Below are 13597 nucleotides of genomic sequence, written 5' to 3'. Positions count from 1 at the left end.
TAAAGTAGTTACAGTGGATGGGAGAGAGGAATCAATATTCTCTAGTCCACAAAATTCCCCGATGTAAGAAGTAGTGTTTTCACAGCAGACTTTCCCCTTTTGCAGGGGGTTCTGACAGGACATAAATAAGTAAATATTTGAGGCAAGGCACTTAGTACCATTGAAACAGAAGTTGAAAGCTCAGCACTCCAAAGAGTACTGTAATCTCTTCTAAACATAAAAGACTTGGGAAGAAAGGTCATAAGGTCAAACTAGTTTCACAAGGTGGCCTAAATTACATCTTTAATTGGGCTCTACTGGATAAAGTTAGGGCTATATATTATCTTTGACCCATTGTAGATTTCCTACTGATTTCAAAGAGTGCTTTGCATGACGACAGAAGGCAAACGACAATCGGCCAGTGAGGTGTAACAAAACCATCTCCTAAACATAGTCCCCTGGGGATTATAATCTGCGTTTAGACAACGTGTTCGACAGCAGGAGCCACACAACACATGAGCCATGAGCTAGGGACTCAGCTAGGGTTGTTTTAGCTGCCTAATCAACAGTTCATTTTTTATTTCTTGAATCCTACAGAAGGCAAGCTACAATGACCACAACTAATGTATTCAACATCATTTGAAAATATTACATTATGCTCCCAGATGTACAAAAACTTGGTTCAGAACTTGAAATTGTGAACCACATTTGTGTGGGATGCTCTTTCATCCTTACTTGCATCCAGTCCTTGGGAATTTGTACCACTACCATGCCAAACCCAATTCTTCTGTAAGGACTAGAAATTCACTTTTTGTTGAATTAAGCAGAAAATATATGAGGTTCCTAAAACCCACAGCCCAATCAGAAGGGTCTGATGAATTGCTGAGTTTTGTTATCTATAAGCTATTCAAAAAGTAATTATTTATAATTTATGTAAGGATACTTGGAAAACATTGCCCAACCAGCTCACACGTTCATTGTGGGTGTCAATATAGAAAACTGAAGCTTGGTGCATATGAAATGTAAGAAAACTCTGGAAACAGCCCATTTCTTGCCTCCATTCCTCAAAATGATTGGACATGGAGTGCCTTATAAGAACAGCAAGCACTCCAGCTCAGAGCAAGCCAAGGCACAGATAGGATGGAATTTAGGCTGTAGGATTTCCAAACCACTCCCAGACAAGCTGATGTAGGGGGAACCAAGAATGTAGTTCTGAAAATGGGACAGGCCACACATGTGGAATTTGTCTTTACATGTTTTAATAAAACCTCAAGATGCTGGTGAGGGGAGAAACTCAAGTGACAGCTTAAAATGCATGTAGGGTGCAAAGGGTATATGCAAATCTCTTCATTTGTGGAAGGCAAATTGAGTATGCAAACAATTATTTGTATTCAGGTAGGTAGCTGTGTTGGTCTGACGCAGTCAAAATAAATTAAAAAATTGTCCAGTAGCACCTTAGAGACCAACTAAGTTTGTTCTGGGTATAATCTTTCGTGTGCATGCACACTTCTTCAGATATGTACCTGGACAATATTTTTTATTTATTTCAAGTATTTGTATAGCTTTCTTGCCACTCCATCTTCTGAGCATAGCTGCCAAGTTATCCCTTTTTTTAAGGGAAATTCCCTTATGCTGAATAGGCTTCCTCGTGAGAAAAGGGAAAACTTGGCAGCTATGCTTCTGAGAGAAGTGCCATCTGGCAAGAAGAGAAAATGGGCATACTGCTAAGGCAGGAGCTGAAGAAGGCTCCATACATTACATAGAAAATACAATGGTTGTGCATACATCAGTGACTCTTTCCAACAACAACAATTGTTGTGTTCAGGCAGCCAACCTTAGTGTTACAGGTTCTCCAACTCTCCTTCTCCACTGCAGCTTTGAGAAGGAGCTCGGAGGTATTTGCTTCTGATTTCCACTAAACTCAGTTTAGCATGTTATCTGAACCTAGAACTGTGGTTAATATTTGTATGGTTTGTTTAAACAAACCAGCCTCATAAAACATGGTTTGAAGTAGATACTTTGTGGGGAGCTGCAGTCCAACAATATCTGGAGAGATATTTTCTCACCCCTGGTGTAAGAAATTAGAAGCTGGTCGTTTCTGAGTCAGCAAAAAAACAGGCACCAGCACCACCCAGATTCCAACATCATGCAATTCTTCTATGTATAACTGATGTCCCAGTCTGAGCAACGTGTCGCAAAGACCTGGAGCTCCTATGTTATGTTCCATCATCTTTCCCAGGGGTCAAAATACTTGTCCAGCGTGTTCCAGACTCCAGAGCCCTTGTCTTCCCTCTGTGTCCAGCAAACCAAATTCCTGTCTCTGGCCTTGGACTATCTCAGATTCTACATTCCTGTCACAAATAGGCTCTACTGGCTGCTTCTCCTGCCTCTCGCCCGGCTGCCTGCCGGACTCGCCGCTGCCGCTCCTCCCAGCGCTCCTTTGGGGATTAGCATCGCCGCGGGCAAGGCCACATGGGCGTGAGCGTGGAGACCATCTCCCCTGGGGACGGGAGGACCTTCCCTAAGCGCGGGCAGACCTGCGTGGTGCACTACACGGGTAAGTCTAGCCAGGCTTTGAATGACCTTCCCCCCCCCTTCCCGGAATGTTGGGGGGGGATTTTGGGTGGGGTGGTCTCTCTGTGTCTGGTGGGGAGGGAGGGGGGTCACAGCTGTGTTTTGAGCTTGGAGCAGAAAAGGGAGGGGTAGAGGGTGCAACTGTGCGTGTTGTGGGGGGGGTAGTGTGTCTCAGCTTGTAGGGGATGAAATGTTGAGGGGGGGGAGGGGAAAAACAAATAGGCTCTACTGAATCACCCCTATCCTCAGTTGATAAACCTGATCCTAGCCTGCAGAAACTCCACCCAAGACCTGAAACACTCATCTGAGGACAATTCCTTGCTGCCCCTAGTAAGCAGAAAGTGGTTATTTAAACCTCTGGTCAACAGACATTGGGCTGCATGTAATGGGCATGGACTTCTATGGCAAGTATGAGAAACTATCAGGGCAATCTTTTATATGTGTGCTCAAAAGTGAGTCCCACTGATTTCCATGGGCTTAAAACCAGGTTAAGTAGACACAGGACTGAATAATATTTTCAAGATTTGGGAAATCAACCCTGAGTGCTCACTGGAAGGACAGATCCTGAAGCTGAGGCTCCAGTACTTTGGCCACCTCATGAGAAGAGAAGACTCCCTGGAAAAGACCATGATGCTGGGAAAGATTGAGGGCACAAGGAGAAGGGGACAACACAGGACGAGGTGGTTGGAATGGACAGTGTTCTCGAAGCCACCAACATGAGTCTGGCCAAACTGCGGGAGGCAGTGGAAGACAGGAATGCCTGGCATGCTATGGTCCATGCTCGAAGAGTTGGACACGACTAAACGACTAAACAACAACACAAGTGTAAGAAACCTCTTGTCTTCCAGATGTTGGTGGACTACAACTCTCATAATCCCTGACCATTGGCCATGCTGGTTAGGCTGATGGGCGTTGGTCTAATAACATCTGGATGGTTAGAGGCTCCCCACCCTTGCTTTAATGATATTAAAATTGAAAAACTGGATTCATGTTTTGTTGATAAAAAGCTTTAAAAATGAATGTCAGCATATTCCGGTGAGAAATCCATGTACTGAATTGGCCTAGCCTACCATTAACCCAAACCTTTGGTCAATTATACATTTATCATGACATGAAGAATAATTAATGAAAACCTTTTACCTAAAAGTGCATTTTTTCCATGGTCATCTGGCAAAAACCTCTTGTCAACAGCACAGACTAGAATGTGCTCGGGAAGGTTTGGAGACTTGGCTCCTACTAACAGGAATCCTGCTGGGATATCGATCTGTTCCATACACAGTGAAACTAACCTCAAATCTTTGCCTGCTTGACAAAAACCTGAAAAGAAATAATACATCATGAAGTGATTTACTGTCGCCTTGTTCCACTTACTCAGAGCAACTAAGGAGAACAACTAAGCCTAATACTGCCACGCCCTCCACGCAAAAGATCTCATGAAACAATTGCCTGCCCTGGTTCAATATTTCACCAAGCCCTCTAAAGTCTATGGACAAAGGGCACTAGACAAATTAGTAATTTATAAAACAAATGTAGACCTATGACAGAAGATAGCAGTTCGTGTGTTAAGCAACTACCACGAAATACAGTAATATTTGTGCTATTAAATTTTATTCCACATTTTTTGTGAAAAACCTGCTGATAAATTAAGAGTGAGGTTTTCTCAGTGTATCTCAGAGGAAGGCAAGGCAGGCACAAAGAAAAAGTACAGGCCCCTTTCTCTCTCCCTTTACAATTCAGTCTGACCCACTGAACTGTGGGGTGATCACTACTGGCAATGAAGCAGTCAAGCAGACTTGTTTTGCCTTTTAAACCAATATTTCTACTGGAAATTTTAGTGATATCGAAATATTTCCCCAGTTTTTTATTTCCCATAAATTGGGGTTGCGATCCTGAATATCTACTATTTGCAACTATCATCTTTCCGAAGGACACGATTTTTTAAAATCCATTTTTCCGGAGGAGGGAATCAAACTAACTATAGTGTTGTTTATATTTACTTCTCTTACGTTTTTATATATTGTAAGTTGCCTCAAAGTTTTGTGATGAGTTGGGACATAAATATCTAAAGTAAAATAAAGTTATGCACACATTCAAAGTTATCTTTGACAGCTGTTATAATACTGAAGATATTGTCTCAGTGTTCTTGCTGGGACTTACAGTAGCAATGACCATTGGTGATTACTGTTATGTTATATAAAGAGCATTGCCATGGCCAGAATTACCCAGAGATGACTGATAAGGGAAACAAATACCACAAGTGATAAGCAAGCAGCTTTGATGTCTTATTTGCTATCATCATTATTCCAAGGTATGTGGGTTTGCCTGAATGAATATTAACTCTTGAAAGTTCAAATACTGTATTGCATTAGACATTACTAAAGCCATCTGGTTTGAGTGAATTTTAAGCATAGTATTTGAACAAAGGCTCCCTGAACCTGTCTGCAAGAAGCTTTTTTCAGCACAAAAGACTCTCTCAGCTATTATGATCAGCAGTAGGGGTGAGGAGAGCTGTTCCTAGTTCCACGGCCCTCAGAAGTTCAGGGTTGTGTGTGACCAAGGCCCTAACCTGTGGAATATCCCCCCTCCCCACGGATGTGCATCTGGCACCCATCATTATGCACTTTTTGGCCTATGCTGAAGATGCTCCCTCTTTACCCTGGATTTTGTCTCCTGAGGTTTATTTTTTAGGATATATACTATTCTGTTGATTGTAGTTTTACCTGATTTTAATATTGTATTCCTAAATTGTTGTAGCCTATCCTGGATGAAGAGTAGGTAAATAGGTAAGAAACAACAACAACAACAACAACAACAACAACCTTATTTTAAAATGTTGATTCTATTCTATTACATCTACAACAGTTAAGTATTGTTAATTTTGTAGTTTAAAAAACCCCAAACACTCATCCTAGCCAACAATTTCTTCTCCATTTAGGAAAGAATAGTAATATATGTTTACTTGTGTAAGCTCTACTAATACTAGATTTTCATTGCAACTCTCAACAGCTCCAACCAGAAAAGCTAATGGTCAGGGATTATGAGAGCTGTATTCCAGTAACAGCTAAAGGGTAGCTGTTTGCTGCCCCGTTAGAAGGTAGAAGCAGCTGAAAAACAGATTCTGGTCTTCCTGGTCAGAAGAAGCTGTAAATTTATCCCCACTGGCAGATTTACTTTATCTAAGGGTAGATTACAATCTTCACATGAAGAATCAGCAGAGAGAATAGCGCAGGACTTAAAACAGTTGACAATACACCATGGGCGTAGCCAGGATTTATGACAGGCATAGGCAAACTCGGCCCTCCAGATGTTTTGGGACTACAACTCCCATCATCCCTAGCTAACAGGAACAGTGGTCAGGGATGGTGGGAGTTGTAGTCCCAAAATATCTGGAGGACCAAGTTTGCCTATGCCTGATTTATGATAAGGGACAGGCTTCATTTGGGGGGGGGGGGAGAACCTTAGCTAGATACTGTAAATATTTTTATTGATTTACTTGATCTGCCTATGCCCATGCAATATACTGGGTACAGTGACAGAACTGCAGCATGTTGCAACTCTTTACAATGGATAGATATCCCTTCCTACATGGGACATTTTAGGTAAGGAGGAGGGTAAATATGGAATAAAAAAAACAAGCATGTTCAAATTAAATGCATCATTCCAAGAGAAAACACACCAAATATATTTATTACTTTACTCAAAGCATTCTTACTCTGCTCTGCGGTCAATAAAAAGCTCCCAGACCAGCTCACATATATTTATATAACTAGAAATTAAAGATTAAATATATGTGAGCTGCTATTTATTTTGTATCTACAGCTGAAGCTTAAACCTGGCCTCTGAACTCCCAAGAATATAAGAGTTACAGCACTTAATGAGATTCTTAACAGTTAACATTTGAACAGTTCTGAAGCTAGGCAACCTGTTCCATTTTAGCTGACAATAAACCATTAGTGGTTGTTGTTTTAATGCAGAGTTCATTGTTATTTTCCTTAAGTACTCAGAGTTTGCTTGCACTTCTGGTATTGTCTCAGCAAAGACAATAGCATTTTGGACCAGGAATGTCAGTGTTAGCTCAAAGGAAGAAATCATTAAGGAATGCAAATCTCCTTCTCTGAACTAAAAAAAAAAATCTTACATTTTCTTCTAAAGAAATGCAGATGGTGTTGCCCCAAGAGCAACTGAATCAACATCCCTCACAGTTTAACAAGAGTAATCTCAAATTGTGTGTAAAACTATGGCCAGGCTATCTATCTTTATTAGGCCTGAACATGGATTTTTTTTCTTACACAGATCAACACAACCACCTCTCCTTTCTGTTTCACAAATTATTTAATCTGAAAAAATTGCCTCTTCCCCTTTTCCCCAAATGCAAGATATCTAAGACAACAATGTATCTCACTAAATGTAAACAAACTGTGAAAAAGACTATGAATTGAAAGTGGAGAGTGTAGAATTGTACCTTTCTCTGTTTACCTGTTTGTTTTGTAACACAAAAAAGTTTAATAAAAACTAAAAGAATATGTATCTTTTAAAAAAATTCTTGCTTAAAACCTATTGATGTTGATGGGACATGCAGTGGTACCTTGGGTTAAGAACTTAATTCGTTCCAGAGGTCCGTTTTTTAAGCTGAAACGGTTCTTAACCTGAGGCGCGCTTTCGCTAATGGGGCCTCCTGAGCAGCTGGCGCGCGATTTCCATTCTCATCCTGGGGCAAAGTTCTTAACCTGGAGCAACCACTTCCTGGTTAGCAGAGTTTGCAACCCGAAGCATCTGTAACCCGAGGTACCACTGTAGTTTGATTTGAATCCCAGTGACCTGAGGAGTATGCCACTGGAGTGAATTTTTGCTAGATCGCGAACAATGTAACCTACAGCAGATGTTTACTACCTATTTTGTGCAATATAATTGGCTGATGGCAACATGCTTACATTCACAAGGGGCATACACATTTATACCGTCCATGGTTACATTGAATGCATGTACAACATCTAGAACAGTGGTTCCAAATTGGTTGTCCATGGACCCCTGGAAGTCTGCAAAACCCTCCCATGGGGTCTGAACCACCATCCACATAATAAAAACTACAACAGAGGTATCGAAAATTTTCAAAAGTAGGGGGTCCATGGATTGACTTTTGAAAAACAGGGGGGCTGCAGTACTTAGCTAATTGGGAACCACTGAACTAGACCAATCATGATATCCAGAATGTAAGGTTAAGGGCTCTAAGGTCCTTGCCGTCATTAACAAACATCTTTTGAAAAGACAAGCATTGGTTCTTGAATGCTTACATTTGTTGCTCGACTTTAAAGGCATGGAATATAGAATTTAAAATGAACTTGTAAGCAATTGAATAATCAAACTTCCTCGTGGTTACAGTTACCATGTCCATTGTCAAATACCTTGAATTTTCCTACTGGTTTCTATATTGATTTTATTATTTGTTCTTGTTTTAAAGGATCCCCCCCCCACCTTTTTGGATATTGCTTTGCCATCCCTAATGTAAAACAATAAATTCTATAATAAATGTATTCAACTGGGAATTATTATTATTTTAAACATTTTAGAAGACACAATGCACTTGAACTTTGCGACTTATTTCATGGGGACTTGATACACACACAAAAATCTGTCGTGGGATGATGAAGTGAAGGAGCACCTTATGTCAATTTCAAGGGGTCATCACTCAATGTATGAATCTTTGCCCCCAGTGTGGAGAACTGAAATACTAAGTGCATTCTGAAAACATGACTGTTACTTCCCCAAGCCTTGCAAAAACACAATAGAAAGCAAAGCAACAAATTAATGATAAAACAAAACGATAAAGACATTAAGAATGCTAAAACATTTCTAACTTTCCCCAAAAAAAGTCAGTGAGTGTTTTTTAGCCAATGAGAGACTGCATGCTACAATCACCCCATCTAAAATAAAATAAAAACCTCACAGAACTCATATGCTAAAAAGAAAGGAGTTGGCCAACACAGCTGTGAAAATAAAACAAAAGCACTGATGCTGTGTAAAGCAAAGATTGCATCCCTTTCTCCACTCCCCACTCCTCTTTTCTTAACACTAACAATTAACATCCCCTCTGTGGGGTACAGACCTGTTATTGTGCTGCTTTAAGATAAGGCATAAGAAATTCCCCACCAAGATCTGCATAAGAATTGCAATTCACAGTCTCTTCCACTTTTAACTTCACAGCAGCTGATCAGGTATTAAATACCTGGCTACCTAATTGCTGCTGAAATTAAGGTGTCAGCTCTCACACAGTGCAGAAAAAAACCGGCAGTTTACAACCAAACAACTTGACTGGTATTATTTGTGCTTGACACGTATCCTGGATGCTCTGTTAAGGACACTAATCATGAAACCAGCAGCTATTAAGGTGATGGGAAACTGAACAAAGGTGTGTGGGTAGGAAGAAGAAGAAAAAACAGCATTTGCCCACATCTTATTGCAACACTCCAGAAAGCCACAAACTAAGGCAGCCTTGGTTATAAAGAAGCTGTTCATAGACATTAATTTAATTTATAATTTTATAGGAATATTACAAATGCTCACTACAAATGCTCGCTATTAAAGTCTTCTTGTTAAAGCATTTCCCAGCTTAAATATAAATTTTTGTATTAAAATAGCAATACATTCCTTGGAAATTGATTTGCTCTACCTGCAGATCCTGCCACCTCACCTTGCCTCATGGGCAGGCTGGCCCTGCTGCTATGGACACTTAAATACCCTCAAGCAATACAACAATGTTAACTGTCACAATTATTGCTTGCAATTCAAAGAGGTATGAATTAGAAAAAGATCAAAACATTTCACATCTACTATACATACAACGAAAGCTCATTCAGTCTGAATGGAAAGCCATGGACGCATAACCGAGCACAGAATGCAATTCAGAGTTTTGTGGCAACTTGAAGACTAAGAAAATTATTATGCAAGATGGAAATCCTATATCTATTTACCCAGGAGTAAGCCTGTTGAAGAGTCGGACACGACTAAATGACTAAACAACAACAAGCCTGTTGGAACTCGTTAGAACTTTGAAGTAGACATTTACATAATTGCATTGCTAACTCCAAGATGACACAGAACTCTGTTGCTTTTGCTGTAACAGACGAATATGGCTATCCTTCAGGAAAATGTTATACATTAATGCTATTGTAACTGCCTATGTGTAGCCTTTTGCAAAATTCTAATTCAAGTTAAGTCTTAAACCAAGTAAGGCTTAAACCAACCATCAGTAGTGCAAGACCCTTCTGGGGCAGGTTTTTGTGCATATGGGATTGGTGGACTATTGGAATCAGACATGTCTTCATCCTCCTCATCTTCTTCCATTTCATTAATTGTTTGGCTAGTAGAAAAATCCAAAATTCCATTCTGGGTGTAACGTTGCATCAATTCTTTGTCCAGCTCTTCCACTTTTGGTTTAACGTCTAGAAAGCATTATTTAAAAAAAGACAAGAGGCCTGCATGTAAGTGACAGTGGGAAAGATATTTAGGCAGTTATTTTCAATGAAAAATATACAACATTTTATCTAGGATAAGAAGGGCAATTAAAATATGCCATACTTGCTTGGTTACCTTTCGGCAAAATAGGAGGCTGGTCAGGGTCAAGATACAGCTGGGAGAAGATGGGGCGAGGAACCACACTATTGCATCTTAGAGAGGCCTCTATCGAGTTGTGCAGGGCTTCTTCAAAACGGGCAGATTTCAGTTGCCCTGCATACGAATTCCCCATGTTCTGAAAAACAAATCTGAAGGGTTGGTAAGAGATTTAGGGTTAAATATGCAGACACACACCCCAGCATTACAGAAAACAAGAAGTGATGAATGAACAAATGTTTTGCATAGTGCACACATGAAGGATAAAATATTAGCAGTGGCAAAGAAAACCATAAAAACAACATAATGGAAAGCACGGACTGTTCTTGTTTTTGTTCAAGTCTGCCAATCTGCCTTTCACTGATAGAGTTCTTCCTGTCACTGAAGAGTGCTGCAATATATCAGCTTGTACATCAGTCTCCATGTAAAAAAAGAAAGAAAAGGAAACTGCCATTTCCAATTTCACTTGGGGTAGAGGGAGTGTTCAGCAAAAGATCAAGGCCAGCTTTATCTTATTTATTTATTTTATTATATGTTGTTGTTGTTGTTTAGTCGTTTAGTCGTGTCCAACTCTTCGTGACCCCATGGACCATAGCACGCCAGGCACTCCTGTCTTGATTTTTATTATATATATTTATTTATATCCCGCCTTCTCCCAAACTGGGAGTTCAAGGCAGCGTACAACCTTTAAAAACATAATTATAGAATACAAAACAAAAACCAAGTAAGTTAACAACAACAGTTAAAATGCAATGACACACACATTTAAAACCAGCATCCAAACAGAGTTTGCCCTGATAGCAGCTCAGTGGCCAACATCATCTGCCCCTTCATTTCCAAAGGCCTGTCTGAATAGGAAGCTTATAGATACATTCAAGGTTAAATAGTGAAAACAATTTATTTCAGGAGCACTTCTTGTTTTTGTTTTTTTCTATCCTTCTATAACTTAACAAATTTTGATTAGAATTCTGTTTTTACAGGAATGGCTTGCTATGCAAAAGGAAGCGCTGCAGAAATATCTATGAGAGAGAGGTTAAGCAGGTGATGTGTCTGGCAAAGGTCCTGCTTAATTTTCCATCCTTGCTTATGTGCCCAAGCAGGAGGTGCTCTTGCCTCCCTCCTTATGAGGCGATAGTTCTTTGGTTGCAGAAGAGAAAGAAATGAATGGAGGAAGGTGAAGATGTCAAAAAAGCCAGGAACCATGAAGCACGTCCCTAGGATAGATTGCCAGACAACACACAGTGCAGAGCCAACTGCTAGAGCCAATATCTTAACCCAGGGGTCTGTATTTTTTGAAGTTGCTCCCCATTAATATTACCTGATTGACTTTGAAAATATGCATTAAGGGTAGGCACAATGTCATGCAAAGTGAACTAAATCAGGTCTAAGCACAGAAGGCAGCAAAATTGTGCTTGCTGGGTTCTTACTGTTTTGAAGCAGAGGCAATCAGTGAATTAGAATGAAATTCATAGATAGTGGCCTAAAACTGATTCCTGCACTGCTCTAAACTTAGGAAAATTGGTGTTAAGGCATTGGGTTGCTAGTAATTCTGGACATGAGCATGATAATTTAGTTTATTTTAACAGAAGTGATACAAGCACCTGCTTAACTTGAAAATTTTAAAATAACTTAGTTTATGCTAGCTTTTCTGCAGAAATTGCCATTATTAAACATTCAGCAACTTTGGACTAGGAATGCTTCTTTTGTTTTTTCAAAGATCTACCGGTAGACTATTAATGTTTTGGCTACAGCTGTATCAGCTTGATAAGAAAAGACTAAATTTAAATCCAAGGAAAATATTTTCACCATACATATAATTCTTTCATGGTACTAAGGAAAAAACATGGATTATGGATTTCAATGTGTAAACACACATAAAGGATTTATGCAATAATTTATGCAATAACTTGTATCTGATAGCCTTCCACTAAAATGTTAAATGAAGGCTTCGACTTTACAAAACAGCTTGCTTTGCATTTTTAAATAGCCAACTTTGAAGATAGGATCTACTGCACCTCCTGTGATAATTAATAGGTAAAGCCTAGTAAGTCTTTACAACGTTACTAGAGATGACAGCATACTGAAAATTTTTTATTAGCATCTAATTCATCTACTGAAATACACTGTATGTATTCCAGCAAAATACTGTAACTGTAAACCTCAGGCAGGTTTTTCCCCCAAGTGCTCTGCTAGACTGCAATGGCAAGACCCATTTGTTTTAATCAGACACAGGATTATTAGATAACATGGGTGGGTCATTTTTTTCACTCCCAGTACTTTAAACAGTATTGGCTTCCCCCAAAGAATTCTGGGAGCTGTAGTTTGTTAAGGGTGATGAGAGTTGTTAGGAAGCCCCTTCACAAAGCTACAATAGCTAAGAGTTCCCTGTCTTGAAGGATTGTTAAAATATTACAGGAAGGGTCGCTCTGGAAGAGGAATAGGGGTCTCCTAACAACTCTCAGCAAGGGACGTGGGTGGCGCTGTGGGTTAAACCGAGGGGGGGAAACAGAGTTCGGGGCAATAAAAAGCAGTGGAGGTGGCAGCAGATTGGACAACAGTTCAGAGGGTGCAATGTACTGCACTCATTCTCGATGTATGCAATTGAGCTTGCATCACACAGAGATCCACAACCTTTCAGAAAACCCCGGTGAACCCTATTTTGCAGAGAGTCATCTGCGTATCAATAAAAACAGAAGAGCCACTTTACTGACTCACATCATAGGTCCCTCCAGCCCAGATATCCATCTCCAGCATTAGCCAGACAGAAGGCTCTGGGGAGTTCTTTAGCAGGCCATAATCATATTAGTCTTGCTTGTCCTCAGGAGCTGGTACTCAGAGGGACTGTGACTCTCAAAATAAATTTTCATATTTTTTTAGATTACTGATGCTGATAACTCAATAAAGCTCTCCACCATGCTTCTGTCTAACCACTTTAAAAAAAACAAAAAACCTAGTTTCTGGTAACAAATTTTGAAAATTACTTTTTTGACTTAATTTATTTTGAAATAAAGTTTTCAGAAAACTGGCCGCAAGTTTTTATTTTACGCATTTATTTATTGTAAAACTGAATAAAACAAATACAAGTATAAAACAAGTAAATTTGTTCCAAATGGAACAAGCTCATAGGCTCATAGTAGATCCTATCAAGTTATAGATAAGGACAAGCAGCAGGTATATATATTATTGGATTAATTAATGCTTTAAAGTTTTGAAATGTAACCCTTTATCCAGCGGCGGAGCAGGCTGATCGGGCGCCTGGGGCAGTGCGGGTGGGGGATAGGGGTCAGCCACCCATGAGGACAGGGCAAGCTGGGGCAGGATGCTCCACGGGGCCTCCGAGGAGTCTGCCTGCCCTCCGAGGAGTCTGCCTGCCTCCTGCCACTCAGTTGCCCTACAGCTGGGGGGGGAGGCAGCGGGTAGACTGTTTGGGGCAGTG

The 13597-nt window shown here is 40.1% G+C and overlaps 1 protein-coding gene across 10 annotated transcripts in view; it reads right to left on the bottom strand.

Moving 5' to 3' along the window:
* GREB1L (GREB1 like retinoic acid receptor coactivator) overlaps window positions 1-13597 on the bottom strand; it is a 173353-nt gene that overhangs the window by 63118 nt on the left and 96638 nt on the right. For 5 of the 10 annotated variants that reach the window (XM_035125264.3, XM_035125266.3, XM_088676268.1 and 2 more), the window contains exons 4-6: window positions 10129-10300; window positions 9795-9992; window positions 3694-3870 (exon numbers count right to left, since the gene is read on the bottom strand). In XM_035125264.3, the coding sequence (XP_034981155.2) occupies window positions 3694-3870; window positions 9795-9992; window positions 10129-10300 (547 nt within the window). Of the gene's footprint in view, window positions 1-3693; window positions 3871-9794; window positions 9993-10128; window positions 10314-13597 lie in introns of all 10 variants that reach the window. The other 5 variants (XM_088676267.1, XM_088676269.1, XM_035125273.3 and 2 more) reach the window with 2 other exon arrangements.

The sequence above is a fragment of the Zootoca vivipara genome, chromosome 8, assembly GCF_965207765.1.
Source record: "Zootoca vivipara chromosome 8, rZooViv2.hap1.1, whole genome shotgun sequence".
Classification (NCBI taxonomy): Eukaryota; Metazoa; Chordata; class Lepidosauria; order Squamata; family Lacertidae; genus Zootoca; species Zootoca vivipara.
This window is presented reverse-complemented; position numbering and strand designations above follow the sequence as displayed.